The sequence below is a fragment of the Mercenaria mercenaria genome, chromosome 9 (assembly GCF_021730395.1).
Source record: "Mercenaria mercenaria strain notata chromosome 9, MADL_Memer_1, whole genome shotgun sequence".
In the NCBI taxonomy this organism is placed as follows: Eukaryota; Metazoa; Mollusca; class Bivalvia; order Venerida; family Veneridae; genus Mercenaria; species Mercenaria mercenaria.
The window spans coordinates 17,930,043-17,953,512 of NC_069369.1; the positions used below are offsets into that span (position 1 = coordinate 17,930,043).

At 33.9% G+C, this 23,470-nt stretch overlaps 1 protein-coding gene across 1 annotated transcript; it reads left to right on the plus strand.

Annotated features, from left to right (window-relative positions):
* Nucleotides 1-2,836: 2,836 nt before the first annotated feature.
* LOC123547779 (homeobox protein EMX2-like) lies at nucleotides 2,837-23,196 on the plus strand. Its single transcript, XM_045335034.2, has 3 exons — nucleotides 2,837-3,700; nucleotides 13,012-13,184; nucleotides 22,320-23,196. The coding sequence occupies exons 1-3, from the start codon at nucleotides 3,178-3,180 to the stop codon at nucleotides 22,470-22,472; spliced, it is 849 nt and encodes a 282-aa protein (XP_045190969.2). The 5' UTR covers nucleotides 2,837-3,177; the 3' UTR covers nucleotides 22,473-23,196.
* Nucleotides 23,197-23,470: the final 274 nt, after the last annotated feature.

Here is a 23,470-nt window from a genome sequence, read left to right on the forward strand (position 1 = left end):
ATTTGAATTGGAGAAACTGTTAGCGAACAGCATGGATCCTGACCAGACTGCGCGGATGCGCAGGCTGGTCTGGATCCATGCTGGTCGCATACCCACTATGTTGGTTTTCCCATGGCACGGCTCAAATAAAGTGAGTATAATTATTTATAAGACCCTCTTTAGCATGCAGAAATTAAAATGATTTTAAACTTTAATGGTCGTGACATTGAATTTTAGATCTGTTTTAACGATTAGGAAATCGTAGATATCTCAGTCGGTTAGTTTTCAAAACTGTATAAAGTAGATTACCGCTTAAGGGAAATGACAATCTGTTTTGCTTAAGATAGCGATAGCGATAGCGACACTAAGTTCTGAATTTAGGTTAGAGCCCCGTCCAAGTAGGTCGGACTATTTGGACGCCTCAATGAAAACCCTTGCCTTTTTATGATTCCGACGGATTGCCTTTAGCGGATTGTTGATGAAAAAATGTTAATCATAACCGCATGCCTTGGTTAGAATCCTCATTTTTAAAGGCAACATCAAGGAGTCATTTGACACACCAAAACAAAAGGAGTTTCTGCTTGATTTTTCATAAGCCTTTTTATTTATAAAGAAGCAAATTAGTGAAGAGGGCATAATTGAAAATTTGCGGTCACATGGTTCGCTACCAACTGGAAATGACAGTAAAATAGAAAGACTGAAAAATAACATGGAAGAATTGTCTTCATTTCAGGTCACGGATTTGAGTTTCGGGCTTAATAAGTACACATAATTCCATTCTTTTGCTAAATTAAATTTACTGCTTCCCTTTTTCTAGCAGCCCCTGGCATGTTATATATTCTGTAACCATTTGTTTCACTTCAGTCTGTAACTAAAGTGTTTCTCACTTTGTTTATACTGGCTCCTCCATGGGATATACAAGCTACTATTCTTGAAGATCCTTACAGAGACGTGGTGGGACTCGTCAGCTATGGTTTCATAGTCCGGCGTCAAACCACTGGACATTGTAATATGAGGTATATAAATGATCACATTGAATACAGGCAAGCAGATTTATTTAATGAAATATAGGGAGCGAACGCCAGTCTTTACAAAATTTTATGTTTTCTCTTCAAAAAGGCACCAAGAAAATACATTAATCTTTATAAACAGGCCTATAAATCATCCATTGAAACTAGAGTCTCGCAAAAAATTAGCAATTATCATTCAAAAAGGCTAATTTGAAATTTATTCCGTTTTGTATTAAATAAATCAACACAGGTTAAACACAAATTGGTCGCACTATGAATATGGAAAATAGATCAAAATATAGGCCCTATATTGTGTGTTTAAATTGCAATTTGTCAACTGGTAATGGCGGAAATTAGTAAAAATTATATAAAGAAAAAAGATAAGACGCGTTAAGTCGATGATGACTGATTGATTTAGAAGCTATTAATTTGTCAACTGATCAATTTGTCCTAAATGGTTACTGATAAATGGGTACAGTTAACCGTATGGTACGCCTAGAAGATAGAAGCGTAGATACTCCCCTGTAATATCGTTAATTCAGCGTTTATATATTGTTTGGTAATGATATCATACCATATTTATACATCATATGCAGAAAGGAGTTAAGGGACGAGAAATTACGAAACAATTTCGAGGTGACAAAAAAGACAGTAAATTATGGTGAAATGTGCACCTGTCTGCAAAACGTTATGCATAAAGTGGGTATGATTTAACATATTTCTTTCAGGAATAAAACGTTAGATGAAGGCTAAAGATTACCGCTAAAATGCACGAAATGCATTAACTACATTTTGTAATTCAGCGCACTGGACCCGTATTATACTTGTATCCCTTTGTGAGACAGTTATTGCTTGCTGAATAGGATTTTGACAGAATGATATGAATTTGTATTATTGAATAAAAAATATTTTTCTTATTGAACTGAATTCAATGTTAATAAAATCATTATTTTTTTGTTTTATAATTTTATGTAATTATGTTCACTTCGATGTACATTCAATAAAATCAGACAATAAAATTTGTCCCATGATGAAACATAGACATGTGCCACACCCACTGTCATAAATTAACATATGAGACTCCGCCTCGTCATAAATAATACAACAGCAAGAGTAGGCGATTACTTGAACGAATATGAAAAAAGAATTACTTGTTTGTTTTTTCGGCATTATGCTGGAATTTGAAGACGCTTAATGTATTATTTAATGTTATAAATAATTTAAATGGTTTATTTACTTCAACATTGCATGTTACAAACACTTGTCAATTTCTGTAACATTGCGTTATAAAGTTAAAGGTACATTTATTAATTTTTTTATACTTGATTTAAAAATCAAATAGTTCAAAAGTTTAATCTATGAAAGGTACTCTCTGTGACACCAATATTTCAGTTGTTCTTTTCCAGCTTTTCTGTTTTTAATAAATATAATATATTGGTGCTTTGAAGCGGTATTTTGTAACAAAAGAAGCGGGGATTTTGTCCAATATTCAACATCCTGACCGGTGCTATATTATTTACTTTGAGTAAATATTACCAAATTAATCTCTTACACATACTTTCATAAAGGCGCAAATGTAACTCAAATTGCTGCTTTAATAAACAAAATCAAACAAAAGCGTGCCAACTGTTCGATAGTCCAATATTTTCAATTTCCATTATTTTCACTTCAATTGTTTATTCAGATTTCATCCATAATTGAAAACAAGTGCTCGAATTTTCCGATTGTTATTTAAACATCCCAATTTCCCCCCAATTGTTCCCCAAAATAGAAGCCCATAGGTATCAATTAGGGAAGTCTCTCAATTCATTTATGTTCCCTCCTCCAATAGGAGCAACTGTTGATTCATTCATGATTTGGTCATACGATACCGTCTTTTCAATAAAATCCCAACGGGTCAATTCTTACACTTTTTAATGCCATTTCAGCTTTGTTCTTTCCTTCACCCGTAATAGAAACCAATTCATTTTGATTCGCCAGTGTTTAATTTAGTTTGGCGGAGGAAAGATTTTTTTAACGTGCACACGTATAGCTCTATCAAATGTGTCATATTTTAGAGAAGACTGCCAGATTTAATCATTACACGGACACAGTGTAACGTAAATATTTGTGATTTACTGTTTGTAGGATAATCAAAGTGACTTCTCAGAAAAAAAATCGTAAGGAAACGTGCATTATTTAAGTTACAATGAGTGCTGTGAAAGTGAAACCTGTTGTGCCGATACCAAAACGGACACATGGATTTTCTATAGATTCTATAATGAGCCGTGATGATCACGACAAAAATTCGTCGGAGGAAGATAGTGACCAAGGAGATGATCCAAGGGGACGTTCACCGGCGACGGATGAAGATATTTTTTCCGTCGGATCTCGAATTCCACCATTGCATCCGTCGCTACCAGCGCACGTGCAGCAACTGTTGTTACGTGATTCCGGCGGCAGGCCGAGTCCAGAGCATCTGATTGCGTTGCAGTCCCAAGCATGGGCGTTTGGAAACCAACAAGTAGGTGCTTTTCCGGGGCTAGGGCTGAACGCTGCCGCTATAGGAGGTATACCCCCGCAAATTGGACCAAGGGGTCCTCTGCAGCATGGTTTCCCGACGCACCCAAGTGTTTTAGCAGCTGCGGCTATGGCCGGGCGAGATCCCCTGTCTATGTACCCTCCGTGGATGATCAACAAGCACGGTCCCGGGTTACTCGGCTATCCTTTCGGTGAGTGTTTGTATTGATTTTTTTATCGTACGATTTTCAGCTTTACGAATTCTCACTCGTAAAACCGAAGTACAAATGTATGTATATTTCGTATTATTTATTATGTAATGTAAATTATTGTATCATATATCAGTTATATGAAACCAGTTTTTGCTGTTTGCAATGTAAATATATCAGAGAAAGTAAAGCTCTGTAAATTTATAAGTTAATATAAACATTTCAACAAATATTTGAAGAAAAAAAATGTATCCAGTCGGAACTTTAACCCCGCGATTATTTTCACACGATTATCCATGTAGATTAGCAACTTGTAAACACAGAGAGACACTCCCGGAAATATTTAAGTACCAGTTGAAAAATGTATGTTTGAAAATTGCTTATCAAGAGCATATATCTTTCGTCAGAAACAAAACATATAAAGAAAGACTGACAGACAAATGGTGGTAATAACAAGCTCATTACGTGGCAACATATGTTTGCTCAATATCAGCTACATAACACACACGACGGTGTTTTCTATTACAATCATTTTCCATCGTATCGTATCTCCTGAAACGTTTTGACGTGGGGGAGTTTTTTTTTTCACGTAGAAAAAAATGTGTATTAGCTCGCTGGCATGTGAAAAGTAAATGTGAAGACAACGTCAAGTTCCTAAAAGGCAGAGAAAAAATGTTCTGTTTGTCTGTTTTCATTAAATAATCTTTTCATGGCATGACAACAATATTTTGTAGGAAAAAAATGACAAACTCGATCCTAAATTTGGCTGAAAAGAATTTTACAATAATATTTAGTCAGCATTGTTGCTGCAAGAAGAACTTACAGAATATATTATGTATCTGGAAACTGAAAACAAATATGCCACAAAAAGTTGATCTGCAAAACGTAGCATTGAATGAAGAAGAAAAAACATATTCAAATTAGAGCTTTTATTAATAATTTTGTCACTTAGTTTAATTTCAGAGAAACAATCTTTTTTCCTCCGAAGTGAAATAATAAAAAGAACAATAAAACATTTTCATTGTATAGAGTGCAAGAAGGGCCGATAGGAAATTGCTACGACAGGTAGGCCTATGGAATATCCTACATGTCTTCATTTAGGACAATTCAATTTAAAAAAGAATTGTTAAAATTTCTGCTGACAAAATACATTGTCATTTTTTGAAAGAAAAATATATTTCTTCAAGAAACAAAAAGATTAAATGATTTAAAGATGTTTCTGTCTACCCTAAAAATAACTTGCTATTTTACTTGATTCAAAATGTCCCACCTTGTTTGTTTTTGTTGTTGTTTTTGTTTTGGATAAAATGTCTGGTGAACGGACACTGAAAAAGAAAAAAAAAAAGATTATTAAGTTCAATATTTGAAGCTTCGTTTCTAAAATTCGATGTTAGCAGTGTTAATTTAGTAAATTTACTAGCGTTGTTTAACAATTTATAGACTTTAATGTTGAAATTCAAGACGACAGTTTCCGGTTTTGGTATAAACTATTGATATTAAAATACTTAATTACTTGTATTTCAAAATTGGTCCGATGTGTTTGTATTGTCAAAGCCGTTTTAAAAATGAAAATATTGTGTCCGCCATTTCTGTATTTTGTTCATTTGTACAAGTTTTGGGGTTTTTGTTTTTTACATTTCTAGAATTTCAAAAGGGAATATATCGTCAAAAATATAAGGCTGCGATCTTAAGCATGAAAACTTTTGTTCTTTGTCCGACTTTATAGTCTTTTATTTTTGTTATTATTGGTTTAATTATTACCTTAGTAGTAGTAGTAGTAGTAATAGAATGAAAAACTGCCTTGACATCAGTTTCGTCAATTGGGAGGAAATTCCCATGACATCTTTTGTCATGGTATATTTCCAGCGGGAGAATATCCAAAATGGGAAAAACTGACTGCAGAGTCACTTGTGTTGTTAACGTTGTAGACATTACTATATTGCCCGAAGTGGATTTGTTAAAATAAGAAAAGTTGATAAGTTGATTTATAAACTTATTGAGTGAAGAAATTTTGCACTTTTTTCATATTCGGAATTAGGAAGCTCCACACATCTTTTATGATACGGGATAATTATTTATTTGCGTATGATATCATTGACAGAAAGTGTTAATTGACGAAACACACACATATATATATATATTATACTGCTTAATGTGCCACTGTTTATTGGTGTTACTATATAACTTTGATTTCACAGAAAAAGTATGCCTTGCTTGTTAGAAAGGCGATCTTTGAGAGAGCCAGAAAGTTGCATGTTTTACTTTATTTTCTTTCTTTGCCAGTTATTTGTTTAAATAGACAACTTTTAAAGCAGGTGGTCCCTGTTTCCAAGTTATCTGGGTACATGTTGCGATAAGATTTTTGATTGTGTCATAGCTGATCGATTTGCTTTATATGCACAGTGCACACTATTTCGGTATACTATTTATTTATTAAGGCAAATGTACATAAGGCAATAGATGTAGGTTTTGTAAAGAGACAAATGGATTGTAAATTCTTTGCACAACTTCAAACAGATGAAATGATTATATTTTATAATTCGTGACGTGTCTGTCCTTTTATTCAGCTATAGACTTTGAGAAATTGCCGAGTACCAGCTGTACTGTATATATATAGAAACATCTACATAACTTTAGGGCAACCACGAGCTTCTGGACTAAGATTTATACCACTGCTCCATTTGGCCGTTTTTCCTGTTTAAATATTACTAATTTGATTTATCAGTCTGAAATATAATTCAATAATCAAAGCAAAACAGATTCTTTTCATCGGTCGGTTTTAAATGTTTGAAGTGTTTAATTACCTTGAGGCATATTATTCTCAAATATGTACTTAAGGTTCAAGAGGCCCAAACGGCACAGAAGCCGACATATTAGCTATCATATTTTCCCTGTGGTATAATCCTTACAGACCTAGTAACTGTCACTTCCATAGAAAACGATACTCCTTTTCTTTCTGGGTAACACCTGCTGCTCTTCTCTTTGATCTAATAGTCGGCTTTTCCTTCATATTGGAATAAAACTTAAGTAGATATTGACACCCTGAATCATTTTACCTTTTGCAGTAATCAAAAAGATAAACGCCAAGAAAGGCATATTTTAAGCAAAACGTCAATATTTCTTCCTCTACAAAGACTCTGACACATTCTTATGGAAAGCCAACGAAGTCAATATACTACTCAGTGAAACTGACACATTCTTATGGAAAGTCAACGAGGACAATATACTACTCGGTGATAAGTAGGATTGAATAAATATTTAATGGAAAAAGCAAAGCAACTAACGTATAAAACCATATACTAGTAATTTGAACTTTGAATGTATCAGTAAACCTTTAGAATTTAAAAGTTAGCATAGAAGTGTGGGATATCCATCCTAAATTCATCTATAGATATCACAAACTCGATGGATGTCATTAATTCAATTTATGACACCATTAAATATTTTTTGATACCATTAAATGCATTTAGATTATAGATATCTGTAAAATGATTATTTGATATCTTAAAATCAGTTTTATATTTTTGTTATCCTAAATTCAGTTTGATGATAACTTTTACAATTCCGTTTTATGATATCCATAAATAAATATTTGATATCACAAAATGAATGAAATATAGCGATGTCACTAAATCTATTCTTTGATATTTTAGACAGTTAAATTCGATTTTAAGATAACATGAAATGAATTATTAATATCCAAAAAATAAAGACTGTTTTCATATCTTGAAATCGATTTAATGATACCATTAAAATAAGTAAAATCAATTATGCTATTGTATACAATTAATATGTCCATAAATCGAATTTAAGATATAAAATCACACATATTTTGAGATATCCCCAAATGATTTATTGATATCATGAAATGAATTTAGAATATGATCAAATCGAATTAAAGAAATGAAAAAAAAATCATCGAATTAGGGGATATTCCATGCATGTTTTATTCTATGGATCCTTAAATCATTTTATGATATCTTCAGATCATTTAATAATATCACTAAATATTTATATTGATATCCTAAACTATAATTATGATATCATTAAATACACTATATTCTAAAATATCACAAAATACATTTAATAAAAAATACATTTAATGATAGCAAAGAATGAATTTAGGATGTCACTAACTAAATCAATGATATATTACAAAATAGTGAATAAGTAGTAATCGGTACCCCATACAGAATACTAATGTCAAATTTGCATCCGTTTAGTAAAAAGTCTTCCTTTACATCTTAACCAAATACTCCAATTTGAAAACCAGAAACTCTTCCTGTGCTTTATGTAGCGAAGTTGTCAAGTATTGGTAGAGAAGATTTAAGTTTGTATAATATCACTGAAATGACACTGAAAAGGACGTTATTGCAAAAATAGATGGACATACAATAACTGTAATCGCAAACGAAACGGGACAGTATATTTGAAATAAAATAGTTCTGATGCTGGTATTGAAGTTCATTTATGCATCTGTTCTATAGAGTTCTAAACTCTACATTATAGCTCTGGGTGAAATTTTCAGTCTTCTAAAACAGTTACACTCGTGTGTGGTATAATCTCTTCCCCTGGCTGGTTTTAATTTTGTCTTCTCAATTTTTTCTTTCACACAAATCAAGCACCCTATAAACCTTCGTGCAAACAACATGCATTTGTATTTTGATTTTAATTTTGTCTTTGATGTCTGTACAAATCACCATACTTGACCCCAGAAGTGCGTTTGAGTTGTTCTTATGGTAGGAATCCTATGTATACACTGTAAATGATATTGTTGCCCATTAGTTCGTATTAATTGACGATTTGCTTTCGATTATTGACGCATGCTGGTTTAAAATGGCTTCCCGGTTCAATATATTTCACTACAATAATTCACTAAGCATTAAAAGTAAATTAATTAGCCCCCTAAAGCATATTTCCTTAACCAGAAATGCATATAGATTTAACGAAATGCAAATATATTAACCATACATTAAAGAACTTTATTTACTAAACGCTTAATGTAAGTGATTTTTCGTAGCGGTTCGGTTTTCTGTTTGTGATATTTTTCGAATCAAAGTAAAACTTTGCGCCACACATATTAAAAAGCCTAAATATGCGTGCATTTGTCCTAAATGATTTTATATGATTTAACTTAAATCCTCCATAAAACACGATCAATGAAAACAAAATAATAAAACAACAATAAAAACAAATATACCACCCTCTTACCGATAAACAAAAAGGCGTAGCATTATGTATTTTACTTGCAACTACAAGTATTACAAATTACAGAAAAAAACTGAAGCTAAGATTTTTTTTACTATTACTGCAAAATGTTCAATCAACTTACTCTGCCTTCTTGTATTAGAACTAGCAAGACATTTGAAAAATATGAACTGAATTTTTGTCTACAGCATTGTTGCGGTTTAAATCTCCTTACAAGTAAGTTACAGTAACACTATGCTGATGGATTTTCTCACATTTACTTGTGACTACCCGCTGACCGCAATGTCCACTTCTTCTGGTCACCTCGGGCTAATTACCACCAACTACAAACCACTGAGTAGTTTACAAACAATTATGATGACACTTAATGGGCCCTTAATGATCACCCGGCCCAGTAGGATCCCCTGAAAACCCTGTAATGGTGACCCTGGATGCAATACGTTACAGGTACCTGTCAGGCTTATTTATCCTCGACGTTTTGAAGTCTCGCAAGGAATTGTTCAAGGAGAAGGATTATGGCCTTTTAAAGACGCCTTGCAACTGGGTCTAATCTGCAATTAACAACAAAATTGAATATAAAGTTGTTAAAGAGAACATCAATATTATAGCCATACCCGCTGTAATGAAAGGTTTTACACAAAATATTTGACCGCTGGTCATTACATTAAAGTTGACCAGTGTTTGGGTCAGCCCATAGATCACACTAATTCCTTCAAGGAGGACACTGTCGGAAAAAGTGGACAAACGTTTACGTTGCCGTTTTAACTACTAATGAATGACCGGTCCAAAGGGAAAGCAAGTGGTCTTAACAAGGGGTTATTTACAGAGTGACCAGTGGCCATTTTCGCCACTGACCACAAAGTATTGAATGCAATAAATTAACATCATGCCTCATAAAACTGACACTGTGATTATTAGCGATGTCTAAATTATGACTGTTGTGAAATTCAGGCGTGAGAAAAGCAATGTGAAAGTTTTCACTTCTATAGACATGAATCATTTTGGCAATAGAGAACAGTAACAACATATGCCCATCTCCAAGTTTTCGCTTCCTAAAACAGAATCACTGAATATGAAGGTCATTTCACACGTTTTTCTGTACACTTTCACCTAGACACATTTTCACCCGAAGAAATTTGGATCCAAATTCGGCATATATGTGAAAGTACCTGCCGATTCCGAGCAGGCTGCGACAAAGAGTCAATCATGGCGTTTACGACGTAAGCAGACGACAAGCAAAAATAATACATTTTGATGCAAAGTCCGGTGTGTACCAAATTCGGCATATATGTGAAAGTACCTGCCGATTCCGAGCAGGCTGCGACAAAGAGTCAATCATGGCGTTTACGACGTAAGCAGACGACAAGCAAAAATAATACATTTTGATGCAAAGTCCGGTGTGTAATTCTACATCAACAGACAACTTTTAAGAGATATTATAACCCACATTAAATATCAAAGTAACAATGTTGAACAATCTTATCACGACAAAAGTTCGTATATTACAAGTAATTAGTAATCTATGTCTTTAACGTAGTCACTGATAGACACCTATATGTATCAGGCTTCAGCAACACATTAATCAAGAGCTCAATTAAAAACACATTAAAAACTTTACACAGGTACACTGTAGGTGTTCTTATAGTGATTTGATAATATATGCTATCACTCGGATTGGAAATAAGATCTGATATACCCTGAAACATGAATCACTGTCAAACTGGAAAAAAAAGAAATTTCACGAAAATGCGCAAAGGGAAAATAAAACAAAATTAATGTCTGCAATAGTGAATTTGTTTGTTCTTTTCAAATTTTTGAAGTAATTGACTACTTTTTATGTCAATGATTTTAGTGCGAAGTTAATGTTTGCATGTATGTATTACTGAAATTTAAAATACTTGGGTTTTACGGCGTGGAATCAATGCAAGAACAACGTAAAATATGTAGATGGTAATAGTTTGATAGTTTGATAGTTTATTTTCAATATTCCATTAGGCCAAATGGCCCATGAGGATATACAATACATGATATATGGCAAGACAGTGTACATCAAAAAATCTATATGCAACTGAAGTTAATGTGCGGAGAAGGTTTACAATGCATTGCATAATAATATCCTTAATGCGTGATAATATCAGTGCCTAATAAATAAATAATATTGAAAATTACAAAACCATGCGTTTTACAAACCACACAATCTTATGATACATTTTCAGACGAGTTTTGTTTGAAGTCTAGTTTTGCAAACTCTTTGTTTTATAGACATATTTGACAAACTATAACACGGTAGTTTGTGTAATAAAATGATTACCATATATTATTGTCTTTATTAGCAACGTAATCATACGCTGACCTTGTAATAAGCGGACCTTGTAATATAGGAAGTTCCTGAAAAGCGATGCACTTACCAATTTTTTAGTAATGCTGATGAATAAATGTCCAAAGAGGCAGAAAAAGGCACCAAAAATTTGTTGCTTTGATTAGTTTTTCACATTATTTATTTTAAAGCGGAAGAGAACTGTTTATAAAACGTCTTTAAAATGTGTCGAAAAGTAATGTAAGCAGCAATTTGTTGCTTTATTGCTAATTTACGGCAACTGTCAAATGTTTACAAGGCAAAAGGTCGAATTGCTGGAAAACCACAGAAATGTTTATAATGTACGGACATAAGAATGAAGAGAACAAGGCCCACTGTACATTATATTATCATATTTGAATAGCATGTCATCTAGATTTCGTTCACACGGCCATCAAAACATGAAGCATATGAAAGACGGAGCCGGCAATTTTCGTGTTATGCCAAGGTAATCTCTCGTCTCAATCTTCAGTTGAGCTAAAGGCCGCGTAAAATTAGCAGTAATTATAACAAAAGCTTGGTATATGAAGAAATGAGATCTGAGATAAGGCTGAATGGGTCATAGAATTCAATTTCCACATTGCCTAATTGTTTTGTCGGTAAGACCACCTTGATTAGGACTGGGAGGACATGCATGGGGTTATACCATCAAGATAAAGTTGACATTCTGTATGAACTCATGTAAAAATGACAAGCAAATACATGTATACTAGTTATGACGTTAAACAATAATGCGCACTGTCATATGGACATTGATATTAGAAACGTTTAAAACAATTGTAAAATTAGTACTGTTTTCTCCAAGAACTAGTGCTTTTATAAAGATAAAGGTTATAACGACATTTGCATCATTGGGTGTAGATATTTCATAGAAACGCGTGTGCTTGGCTTGAGACACATTTCATTTTAAGTCATATGTAGGATTTAGCGATAGAAATTATTTTATTAATTTGTGTTGATTCTCATTTTGAACGCAGCATGACGGGCCTCACCTTTCTCCATTCATTCTCCCATTTACAGAAATCATTTTCTGACTCCTAACTTTGAATAGATTGATCATTATCAAATCACTAATTACCGGTTTCGTTTTAACTCTCTAACGCATATTTGTCTTAATTGAATGTTAATTATCCATAACATATATACATTTCGCAACTATCGCCTTCAAACATCAATATTTCAATCGACACGGACAGTCGGTCTGTGGATTTTGTAACCTTATCCAGACATGGCTTTAAAACACTGGAAATTAGGCGTTCAGGCTATTATTTCAGTATTGTGTTTTAATGGCTGCGTTAATTGAAAAACAGAATAGAAGTAGTAATACTAGGCGATAAAAAAAGTTTATTTTACCATTCTGTTTTGTATTTTGTACAGCTGGAAATATTTTTTGCTCCACAAGTAAATATATAACATAAGCTAAACGAAGAAACGAATGGAGGAACACACGCAACTTGGACACATTTAAATAAGAATTTAAAGTCTCATAAGCTGTTCTGTTAAAATGCAGATTTGTTAAAAGAATAAAAACATTTAACATTTATTTGTTTCAAGTGATCCCCATTTGGTGGATATTTTCATGTATTCTATTGTTTACTGCGATGCCCGATGTTTTGGAAGAAGCACACATTCTTGCAGACTGACGTCATAAATTGTGGTCCCGTCCTTTTGGTCAAAAATGCCTCATTTGTATTTTTGGGCCTTTTATTTATTTATGTCGTATATGAATAATAGTGTTGTCTTATTTCAGGCCATCCGGAAGCTGGTCTCTTCTTTCACCCATACCGGAAGCCGAAACGCATTCGGACCGCTTTCTCACCATCCCAGCTTCTAAAGCTGGAACATGCCTTCGAGAAGAACCATTATGTTGTTGGTCAAGAGAGAAAGGAGCTGGCCTCAAAACTTAGCCTCACAGAGACACAGGTAAACTCAACTTACTACAAAACATTTGAAGGCAATATGGTTTTATTGTTGATGGCAGCTAAGACCAGATATTTCTTATTTTCCTGAAAATATTTTAAACCCGTTGTGTAAGCACATGAATAATATTTGATTCGCTTATTTTCTTGACTGTAGCTATCTAATGGTCTCCTAAATGCCTCGCTGCAGTCACACTTAGCACGTTATTACCTGCATTTTGCCTCTCTCCCTCTCTCTCTGTAAAATACCTTATATTACTAAAATATCTAATCAAACGATGAATTTAAAGCTATTCATCAAAGTCTGCAAAGATATTTTTATGGCAGACATTACTTTACTGTGAGTGTCGCCGCAATAAGATAGAGCTCAATTTTTGACGCTCTTTGGCATTTCTTACATATACTGATTCATGAAAAAGTGTAGGAATATCTTATTTTCGAAATAAACAACAGTTTTGACGCATATACAGGAAAGTTCTGATAACTCTTTTTTTTTCAAAAGAGGAATGCCTGACAATAAGTTGATCTGTATTTACTATGAGTGAGTTAAAGTAACGACCATATGGTAGGCCCGGTTTGAGCCCCCAACTGGTAACTTTGCCCTACTCAGATAATAAAATCTACATGAAGATCCATATGTGGCCCTTTCTTGTCTGTTTGTTTTGCTTTGCCTATGTGTATGTATGCGCGCGAGTGTGTGCGTGTGTTGGTCTTGCATGTGTTCATGCTTAGACAGCTATGGTTCATCGTCTAGGGAGATTGCATTTTTGGAACGTGGCTTTTCATCTCGAATATTCTTCCTTGCTTTTCCCACTCCACCTAAACATCCCGCCTCTTTTTCCACTCCATCCCAATTATAACTATCCTTCCACTACAGTTTCTAGTGTTTGAGCTCTTTGCAGTGTAGCATACAACAGTTTTACACACTGCTGAATTGTTTACTTTTAAAAGGGTTAATTTCTAATGCTTTTTGAGCTTAATATGTAAAATATATTAATTAATTTCTTTCGTTATAGTTGAAGAAAAAGCAGAGAAATTGTTTTACAGAAATAAAGTTAAAATAAATACCTAGAAGTTGTCCCAGAAGACAGAATTAACATAAGAACAATGTTAAAATCACTGAATTTTCAGGGGAATTTATAATTTTAAAGACGTTTCTAATCTGAAAAAAGGTACCAGTTTCTAATGGGGATAACATCCCTCAAAACAAATTTGTATTAAAAATGAAATTGTGAATCTCTGCTGTTGGTGCCGTTTCAAACCAGCTGTGTTTATTTACCAGACTGTGGCCTTGACATTAAAAAAACAACAACTTTGAATACTGCGTGCTTTACGCCTAATTTTAGTGTAACAATAGTTGGAGACAGTAAATATAATTATTTAACAGAATTCATGTATGATTAGGTTTTCATTTCTCGATTTTCATACTTGATATCCATTATAGATATTTTACATAATCAAGCATACATGACAAATTAATTCCGAATGTGCAAAAACCCACCAATTTAGAAGTCATTGCGCGATCTTTGTATCGCACACATCAATTTATAATAAAAAAAAAATGAACAAAAATTTAAAAAAACTTCAGTCTACAATAGACCGTTTAATAAATTTATATTAGAATTGCGAAAATTGCGTATTTAAGTAGTAATCACAACCATCTCCACTGGTTAGCCCCAAAGAAAGTGTAAATAGCGTGAACTTTGACCAAACATCAAAATTCTGCTGCATCATAGCGTTATTGAAATGCCACGATGACAAGATTTTAACTATCATTGGTAAAATAGATAAAAGACAAACTATTAAATAGAGAAGCTCCTTTTGAATATTGGTAAGATTACTGGAATTGATTAATTTCTACTACAATACAGATTAGCTATTAACACGACCGTTTATGCAATTAATTCTATGGTTTCTGTAAATGCTCATCTCATGCCACGAAAAAAAAAAGAACTCTTTACTGTAATTTACAATTAAGTGTTGATGATAATATGGTTTAATCAATTTATATTGGCTCGCATTTCTATAGAGGCTTTAGACAGCGACCCGATGGAATCAACAATATTATGGCACATTAGTAAACAGTTTTCAAAATTATCACGGAATCACCGACTGTCAAAATGGATGCCACATAATGCGTTTTAAATCTGAAAGCCGTGTTATTTTCCCATGTAAACAATTAGCAAGAATAGAGAGGATACTTAATCCCAGACTTCGATTGGAATTATGGTAAAAATCCTTCCAATTTCCTGTCATTAACGAACATTATTCAGGTCTCAATTTTCACGGAGTCGGCGCAGAGTTTGCACAACATGTTCTCACATAGTAACAAGGCAACTATCTCCGTGTCTCACCAAATGAAAATTTTATGCTGCCAACAGGACGGAAATTGAATTGGTTACCCTATATTAGTGTCATTACTTTTTTTATTTTCCGTAGCTTTTGTAACACATTTAAAGAAAATGTTTTGGCACACAGCACTTTTCTTGTTTTCAACCGTTTCAAATTTCTGTTCCAAATGATTTGTCAAGGTAGCGTATTCTCACAGACTTATTCGATAGGAGAAATGTTCTGGAAACTTAAAATGAAAATATATTGACACGATATGATGTTACAACGCATAGTTACATTCGTCATACGCAATTGGTTCCAATTGATCTCAGATTTCAAGCTAAAAGATTTAAATGAGTTTATAACATTTTAAAAGCAATGAAACCGAGAGAAGATACCTCAGTTCCGGTGTGCGCAATACCGTGACACCGTGTACCGGGGTTATCCAGGGCGACTCTAATGCTCAAACTATTCTCTCTCATACTATGCGTTAATCAAATTCTTCACTTCAATTAAGAATCAATTATCGTCACTTATGGCATCAGTTAACAAAACAATCTAACGTTTAATTAAACAACTGGAGGAACTGTGCAGAAAGTCACAGACACTGAATGGAATTTCAAAGCTATTTGCTCAATATTCTATCTAACAATTGCACAACTTTAATTTTTCAGTCGATAATAAAGAGATTAGCTCTCTTTGAAAAGCATACGAGCGTACCGTAAAGATACATTCACAGAATCTGTAAAACTCATGGGACTAATTTCTAGCGAATCACTTGTAATCATCCCGCGTATTAATATCTTAACTATATTTCGCGACATTCGAACAAGAAATAATCCTTTTAATGACATTCACGGCAGGATGAATGTTTCAGACCAACGGCAGTCTTTGTCATGCGGCTAAAGTGGCTTCAGTGAGCTGTCTTTTAACCGCGCATATCAGTCGCATCCATTGAATTTAATTAAAAGAGAAATGAGTGTTAATGATATACTAATTTAGGCGGTTTATCTGCACTTGTCCTGCTAATTCTTTTAATAAAGCTGTCAGAAAATTCTAGTGCAGTATGGAAAATAGACTGATGTTTTATTAACCGGATTAAATGTTCGATAGCAGCATTAATATTGCGTAATTCCAATTTAATAGGTTCTTTGATGAAGGCTTTAGCTAAAAAAGTAAATCCAATAAGGTACTTTCGGACGGTAAAAAAGCTGGGAACGTTGAAGAGCGTTCAACTGCTGCATTTTTATTTCCGGAATATTAATATCGGTTAAAAGCTCCCGGGTATGTCATTTTATGGTTTACTCGTTCACTCTCTTCGTTTTCTCATCAAAATATCAAAATGGAGAAATTAATAGAACTTTGCGTTTTACTGGCCAATCAAGACGGTATAAGCAAAATATGCTTTATACTGCACTGAGGGTCCCTTATGATGACATTTTATATTGAATTGTTGGGACAGCCAACACAACTGAGTTATTTCAGTATTATGTTCGCAGTTTGTGTGTTCTAAAATTGTTTAATTTATTACCTACGTTAAATCCGAGCTGGGTATTTAGATATCATCTGCGGGTAATTAAGCGAAGATCAACTGTCTACTGTCAAAGATTCCTCCGATACCGCGGCCATGTTTGGAACTATTTAATTGTGCGGAAGCATATTGCAGAACAAATGATATGCGATGTTGTACAGACGCCCAGATTATGATCGCAAGGTGACAACTGATAAGGGGTGTTTTGTCCGTTCTGAAATCTACGGGGTCATCGCCGGGGTGGCATGTTTTTGCAAAGCGTTATACGCATGAAGACAATTAAATTAGGAATTATTCCTTTGCATTGTTTCGGATAGTTAAGAGTTCTTTCTCGCGGAAGAAATCTGTGTGTTTTGTAAATGCAGTGTGATTAGGTATACGAACCTAGTATGAATTTATGTAAAGAAAATTACCAAACCTTGTCCAAATTAGGCTTTCAAGCATGTAAGGTATAGAATGCAATCCTTCACGCAAGTCGTTATTGAAATTCGAACTACAACTGTTTTTGTTCTAAACAAAGATTTTCAATTTTGAAACACGCGCTAATTGATTTAAATGAGCATAATTAAATTTAAACTGATAAATCAGTGACACGAACACCCGACTGACAGCTCCTATCTCCTTACGACAATATAACAAATTATTCATATAATTACCATTTTGGCAACTTGTCTCTTTTTATTGATATAAATGTTTTAAGGCCAAGATTTGTTGTGCACGAAGTTGTGCAAATTGCACAGGTACGTTGTAATACTATCCAAAATATATAGTAGGGTAGCACTGGTAGTTGAAAATGATCTTAATTCGGATGTGCCTGGTTTGACCCCCTCCAAAGATAAATAGACACGCGTTGCTTAAGGAAAAGCTGTAAAGCAACCAGTTTTAAACTTACGTTACAATTAAGTTAAATAAATTGGCATTAACATATTAATTACTATAATAATTTGCAAAATTGATGTTAAGTCTGAGAGTGAGGTTTGGTGCAAATTGAACACGTAATTCTCCCAAGTAGTGCCAGCAGTGGTTAGCCACGGCGGTGCCCTGCTGTGTTCCTTCTTTTTTGTATGTTTGTGCCACGGCGGTGCCCTGCCGTGTTCCTTCTTTTTTGTATGTTTGTGCCACGGCGGTGCCCTGCTGTGTTCCTTCTTTTTTGTATGTTTGTGCCACGGCGGTGCCCTGCTGTGTTTCTTCTTTTTTGTATGTTTGTGACACGGTGGTGCCCTGCTGTGTTCCTTCTTTTTTGTATGTTTGTGCCGTGGAGGTGCCCTGTCGTGTTCCTTCTTTTTTGTATGTTTGTGCCGTGGCGGTGCCCTGTCGTGTTCCTTCTTTTTTTGTATGTTTGTGCCGTGGCGGTGCCCTGTCGTGTTCCTTCTTTTTTGTATGTTTGTGCCGTGGCGGCGCCCTGTCGTGTTCCTTCTTTTTTGTATGTTTGTGCCGTGGCGGTGCCCTGTCGTGTTCCTTCTTTTTTTTATGTTTGTGCCGTGGCGGTGCCCTGCCGTGTTCCTTCTTTTTTGTATGTTTGTGCCACGGCGGTGCCCTGCCGTGTTCCTTCTTTTTTATATGTTTGTGCCACGGCAATGCTCTGCTGTGTTCCTTTTTGTATGTTTGTGCCAGATTGTTACATCTTTGTATTTTCACTATTTCATTCATCTTTTATTTGTGTGTATGTGTACATATTCTGTATGCACGTGTATAAATTTTTGTATAGAGTGCTGTATAGGTGACTGCGTTCTTTAAATATGGTTTCTTCTATTGGACTGCTGTCGTGTTAATGTTACTTCATAAATGAATTTCAAATCGTTATGTTGTTAGACAGTAATTATGTAAATGTTATGTAAATGAATGTTCTATATGAATGATTATTTACATATAATATATACAGGTATGCTTCAATAACATTTTACATATGTAAAAATTGCAAAAGTATTTGCCATTATTCAGAACATGTTTGGCTGTATTTTCCATCAGCACAAAGGAAATTTTACACGAAGTAATGAATAAGTATTCACTGATGAATAGCTACACTTTTTATTGAACCTTTTAAGAAAACAAGATCTCAAAATGTAAGATTTATCTAAAATATTAAATAAAACAAATACTCATTACAGCTCTCAAACTTCACAACATATAATGATCTTTTGTCCTCGAATAACAAAATTATCTCTTGAGAAATGTCCATCATATCTCCTATATAATATATGAATAACACCATAAGCATTTATACACATGTCATGGAAAATTACTTAATTACTATTATTTTAGTTCTATTATTGTGTTCTCTGAAACACACAATTTGCTCCGTATCACATTTGAGAATCAGTTAATACGTAATACTGATTTTTATGATACAATATAATATGAATTTATGAAACGGCATCTTGGACATTACTGATCTGACTTACCTGGTTATATAAGATACAGTCGGTATTCATACGATAATACCATAAAATGTCGTAGTTCTGACACTTACGTTTCCTATTTTATTCACGATTTAAATGAATTAGGCACAGATGACTGTTTACCTTTTATGAAATCTGTGGGAGGCCAGTTATGCAATGTTAAATAAGAAATTTCGCATTGTTGAATAAATAATATATCATATTCTGATAATTTGTAATTGTAATTTTAACATTTTATTTAATGTTGAATTGACAATAGTTGAGCGAAATGATCCAATTAGACTGGATAGAAAATTATCTTAATATTGAATATGTCATCTTAGATTCTGATTCGTTGGTATTTAAACAATTTATTACTTAAGAGTACAAATGCTTTGATATGTCTTCGTTTTAATATATGAACCGCGCCATGAGAAAACCAACATAGTGGCTATGCGACCAGCATGGATCCAGACCAGCCTGCGCATCCGCGCAGTCTGGTCAGGATCCATGCTGTTCGCTAACGGTTTCTCTAAATGCTATAGGCTTGAAAGCGAACAGCATGGATCCTGACCAGACTGCGCAGGCTGGTATGGACCCATGCTGGTCGCAAAGTCACTATGTTGGTTTTCTCGTGGTGCGGCTCATATAAGCAAAATGGCAAAGACTTTTGAAATACACACCTAAGTACACAATTACACAATTAAAACATTTCAGTATTTTATGAATCTGCATATAGAAGTTACCTTTTCAAATTTTCTTGTAATCTGACAAATATGTTTAGTAGTTTTTTTTTGTTTTTGATGACCGTTACAACACGATTACATACGGTGTTGACAAGCATCCTAAGTAAGATTTTGGCTGAATACAAATATTTGTGCTCCTTATGTGCAAGATCGTTAAACCAGTCGTTTCAGATATACATATATCATTTGTCTTCTTTGTGCGTTACACTTCGGACTTCCGTTTTACGAAAATATTACAAGCTAATTATTGTTTCTATTAAAAGTTATCTATGGCTGAATTATGAGTGTCCATCAATGGTATAGCTCCAGTGATGAACTTAGAACGAGGCTTGCAGCCCACAATTTGTAATTCTTTACGTACGAGAAATATTCCTTACTATACTATTATTCTCTTGGAGGATATCACTTAATGCATGAAAACTGATGCTTAATTTTTGGACCAGCTACTATTCCGTTGTGCATGAACGTTAACTAGTAAAAAGATCAAAACTTCAAATAAAAACTATTTGGAACACATAACATATACACTATTGTTATTAACAAGAAGTAAACAACGCACATCTCAATACTACGTTTATACACCGCTGTGCTAAACTGAAATAAATATCGACGGAAAATAAACACAATTAGAAATCTAATTGCTTACATTCGCCATGACAACAAATATCTAATCGTTTTTAATGTCGGATTGAAATCAAACAATACAGTAACATTATGACAGACTATGATCTTAAATACATTCTCTCTCGAATGGTTGCATCTCAAATCAAACGCCTGTCTGGAAGGAAATTGAATCATCAGTGTCCAATGAATCGCTACATTGGCCACGAAACCATATCAAATTCTTGCCCACCCAATTTTGAAAGCATTAGCTCTATTTCATTCCTTGAAACGTGATTGATATAAAAATGATTACTATAGCAGCCTATCTCTATCATAAATTTAGTTGCGATTGTCATACTATTCTAATCCGCGACCTAAGGTCAATTTGTAAACCCTGGGTTGACAATCATATGTCATTTGGAAAGAGCTATTCATAAGCCGTCAGTATTAACTCCGTATGAGATTGCGATGCTTTTTTCAAAACTATCCATTAACCACATCTAATATGGTGGAAAAGATTTGATAAATATTATACTAAAACAGCATACACTAGTACGGTATTGCTGTAAATAGCTCCCGTAAACTCCGTGTCGTCTTTCTAGTGTAAGCCCAGGCACCCAACGGGGCTCCTTAATAGTGCTAGCTCCATAATGTTACAAATCCCTTCAATCATAAGGCTAACTATTCATCATTTCGTGTCACACAATTTATTTTTTTCGCCGAGTGAGGAGAATCTCCATAAAAATGAAGCCTTATTATCGGTATTAAATTTTGTTTTCGTTTACAATTCAATTTAAATTTGACGGATTAGCGTGATATTGAACGACACGATGCATATAGATAGTCTTTATTCATATCGCGTAAATGATTTTATTCAAAAAGGTATTCATTTCAAAGCTTAATAGATGTCATTGCATGATATGTTGAGCCATAAAAGACTTCGGTGATTTACTTTCAATTGTGTACTGCAGGGGTCTCGAACGTAAAGTGTGTGTCTTGTAGCATCCCATTCACTTGTCTTACCACAGGTGTTGAGCTGAGCTGATAGGGGGATTCAGGCAATCAGTGACTTAAATACATCTAAATTAATTTGTAAATGAGGGATTAAAACAAATTTGAATATGATTTATAAATGGAACATACCATACTATTATGATTTATTTTTCCACTGAGAAAGAAATGTGTAGGAGAGCCTTTCGGTGCATATTTAGATGTACTAAAGGCCTTCGATCGCATTCTTTAAAGTAAATCGAAACGTCTCAGAAAAGAAAGAAGAGACAAATAATCTGTGTAAAGAAGTTTGTAAATACTGTGAGCATCGAAAATCAAGCAAAATATACTAAAGTTGTTTTATTAGCGTTGTAAACGACAGTTCGCTGATAATATACTAAAGTATAGCCCTGCTTTGATTTAGGTCCCAAAGTTTCCTTTTGAATGATGTATGTTTACAAATTAGATTTGATATATTAATTATTATACCTTCAAATCTTGTCGCCGAAGTATTGAAATTATTTCCGTCGGTATAAATAGTCCTTTTCTTCTATTTTCAGGTAAAAGTATGGTTCCAGAATAGAAGAACAAAGCACAAACGAGTAAAATCAGATGATGAAGGTGACGGAGATGGTGAAGGTGAAAATGAAGATATATCAGTAGATGATGATGACATCGCTACGCCATCTAGAATAGATAGAGATAGGTTGTGAAATGGATGTGCACAGCTGTTATGACCATCGTAGCACTTGAAATTATCTTTTATAGTGAAGCAGATAATGTCGTGATATGACATGGAAATACGTCATGATAGTTCTCGAGAATGTGTACATGCCTAATGAAAGACAGGTTAAGATATATTGCACTATTTGAATAAAGGATAGATTATGGATGTTCAGTGTCCAGACATGCTTGTACAGAAAGAGGTGCCATTGACTCAATGGATATATAGAATACCAAAGTAAAAGTCCATAGAACAAGATGATGGTGCTGGTGTAAAATGTTCTGAATGGTATTGTCTTGTTAGCTGAAAAAATGGGGGAAAAACAAAGGAACAGACAATGGATATTACTTGCTTATTATAACGTTTGATTTGTGACTGCATTTACAATATTCAGATGATGAAATATCAAAGGAGATAAAATCGACAATCGATATTCAGGTATGTGTTGATGCAAGGAGGCACGGGCAATACCATTTCTTTCTTTCTATAACATATTGCAAATAATAATGAAATGTAAATATTCTATTTCGTCGCAAACAACTATATATTTTTGTTTGGTTTTGTCTCTTCTATATATACTAGATATATTTCACAAATCATTTACTCTTTATGAGAAAAAATACGATTTTTATATTGAACTTATATATATTTGAATATCTTCACAGATTCGCTTTTGTTGGATGTGTTACACAAATAAAAAGAATGAGAATATATTCCAAGTTCTTATGTATTTAATTACTTCCCTGATTCATTTTAAAGCGAACATCTCTCTTAGTCTGACAAGACCATACCAACCAATGCACCACACGAACGCGTGAAAATATTTTTTAACACTGTACGACAGTAAGTTAGCTTACGAATTTTAAATTTTCGATGAATTGTTTATTGTAAACATATCGGCCATTTGGTACTTTTTCAACGAATGAAGCTTAGTATTCATTTACTAATCCTTGATCTTTCTGACTGTACGAAGTCTGAATAAGAAAC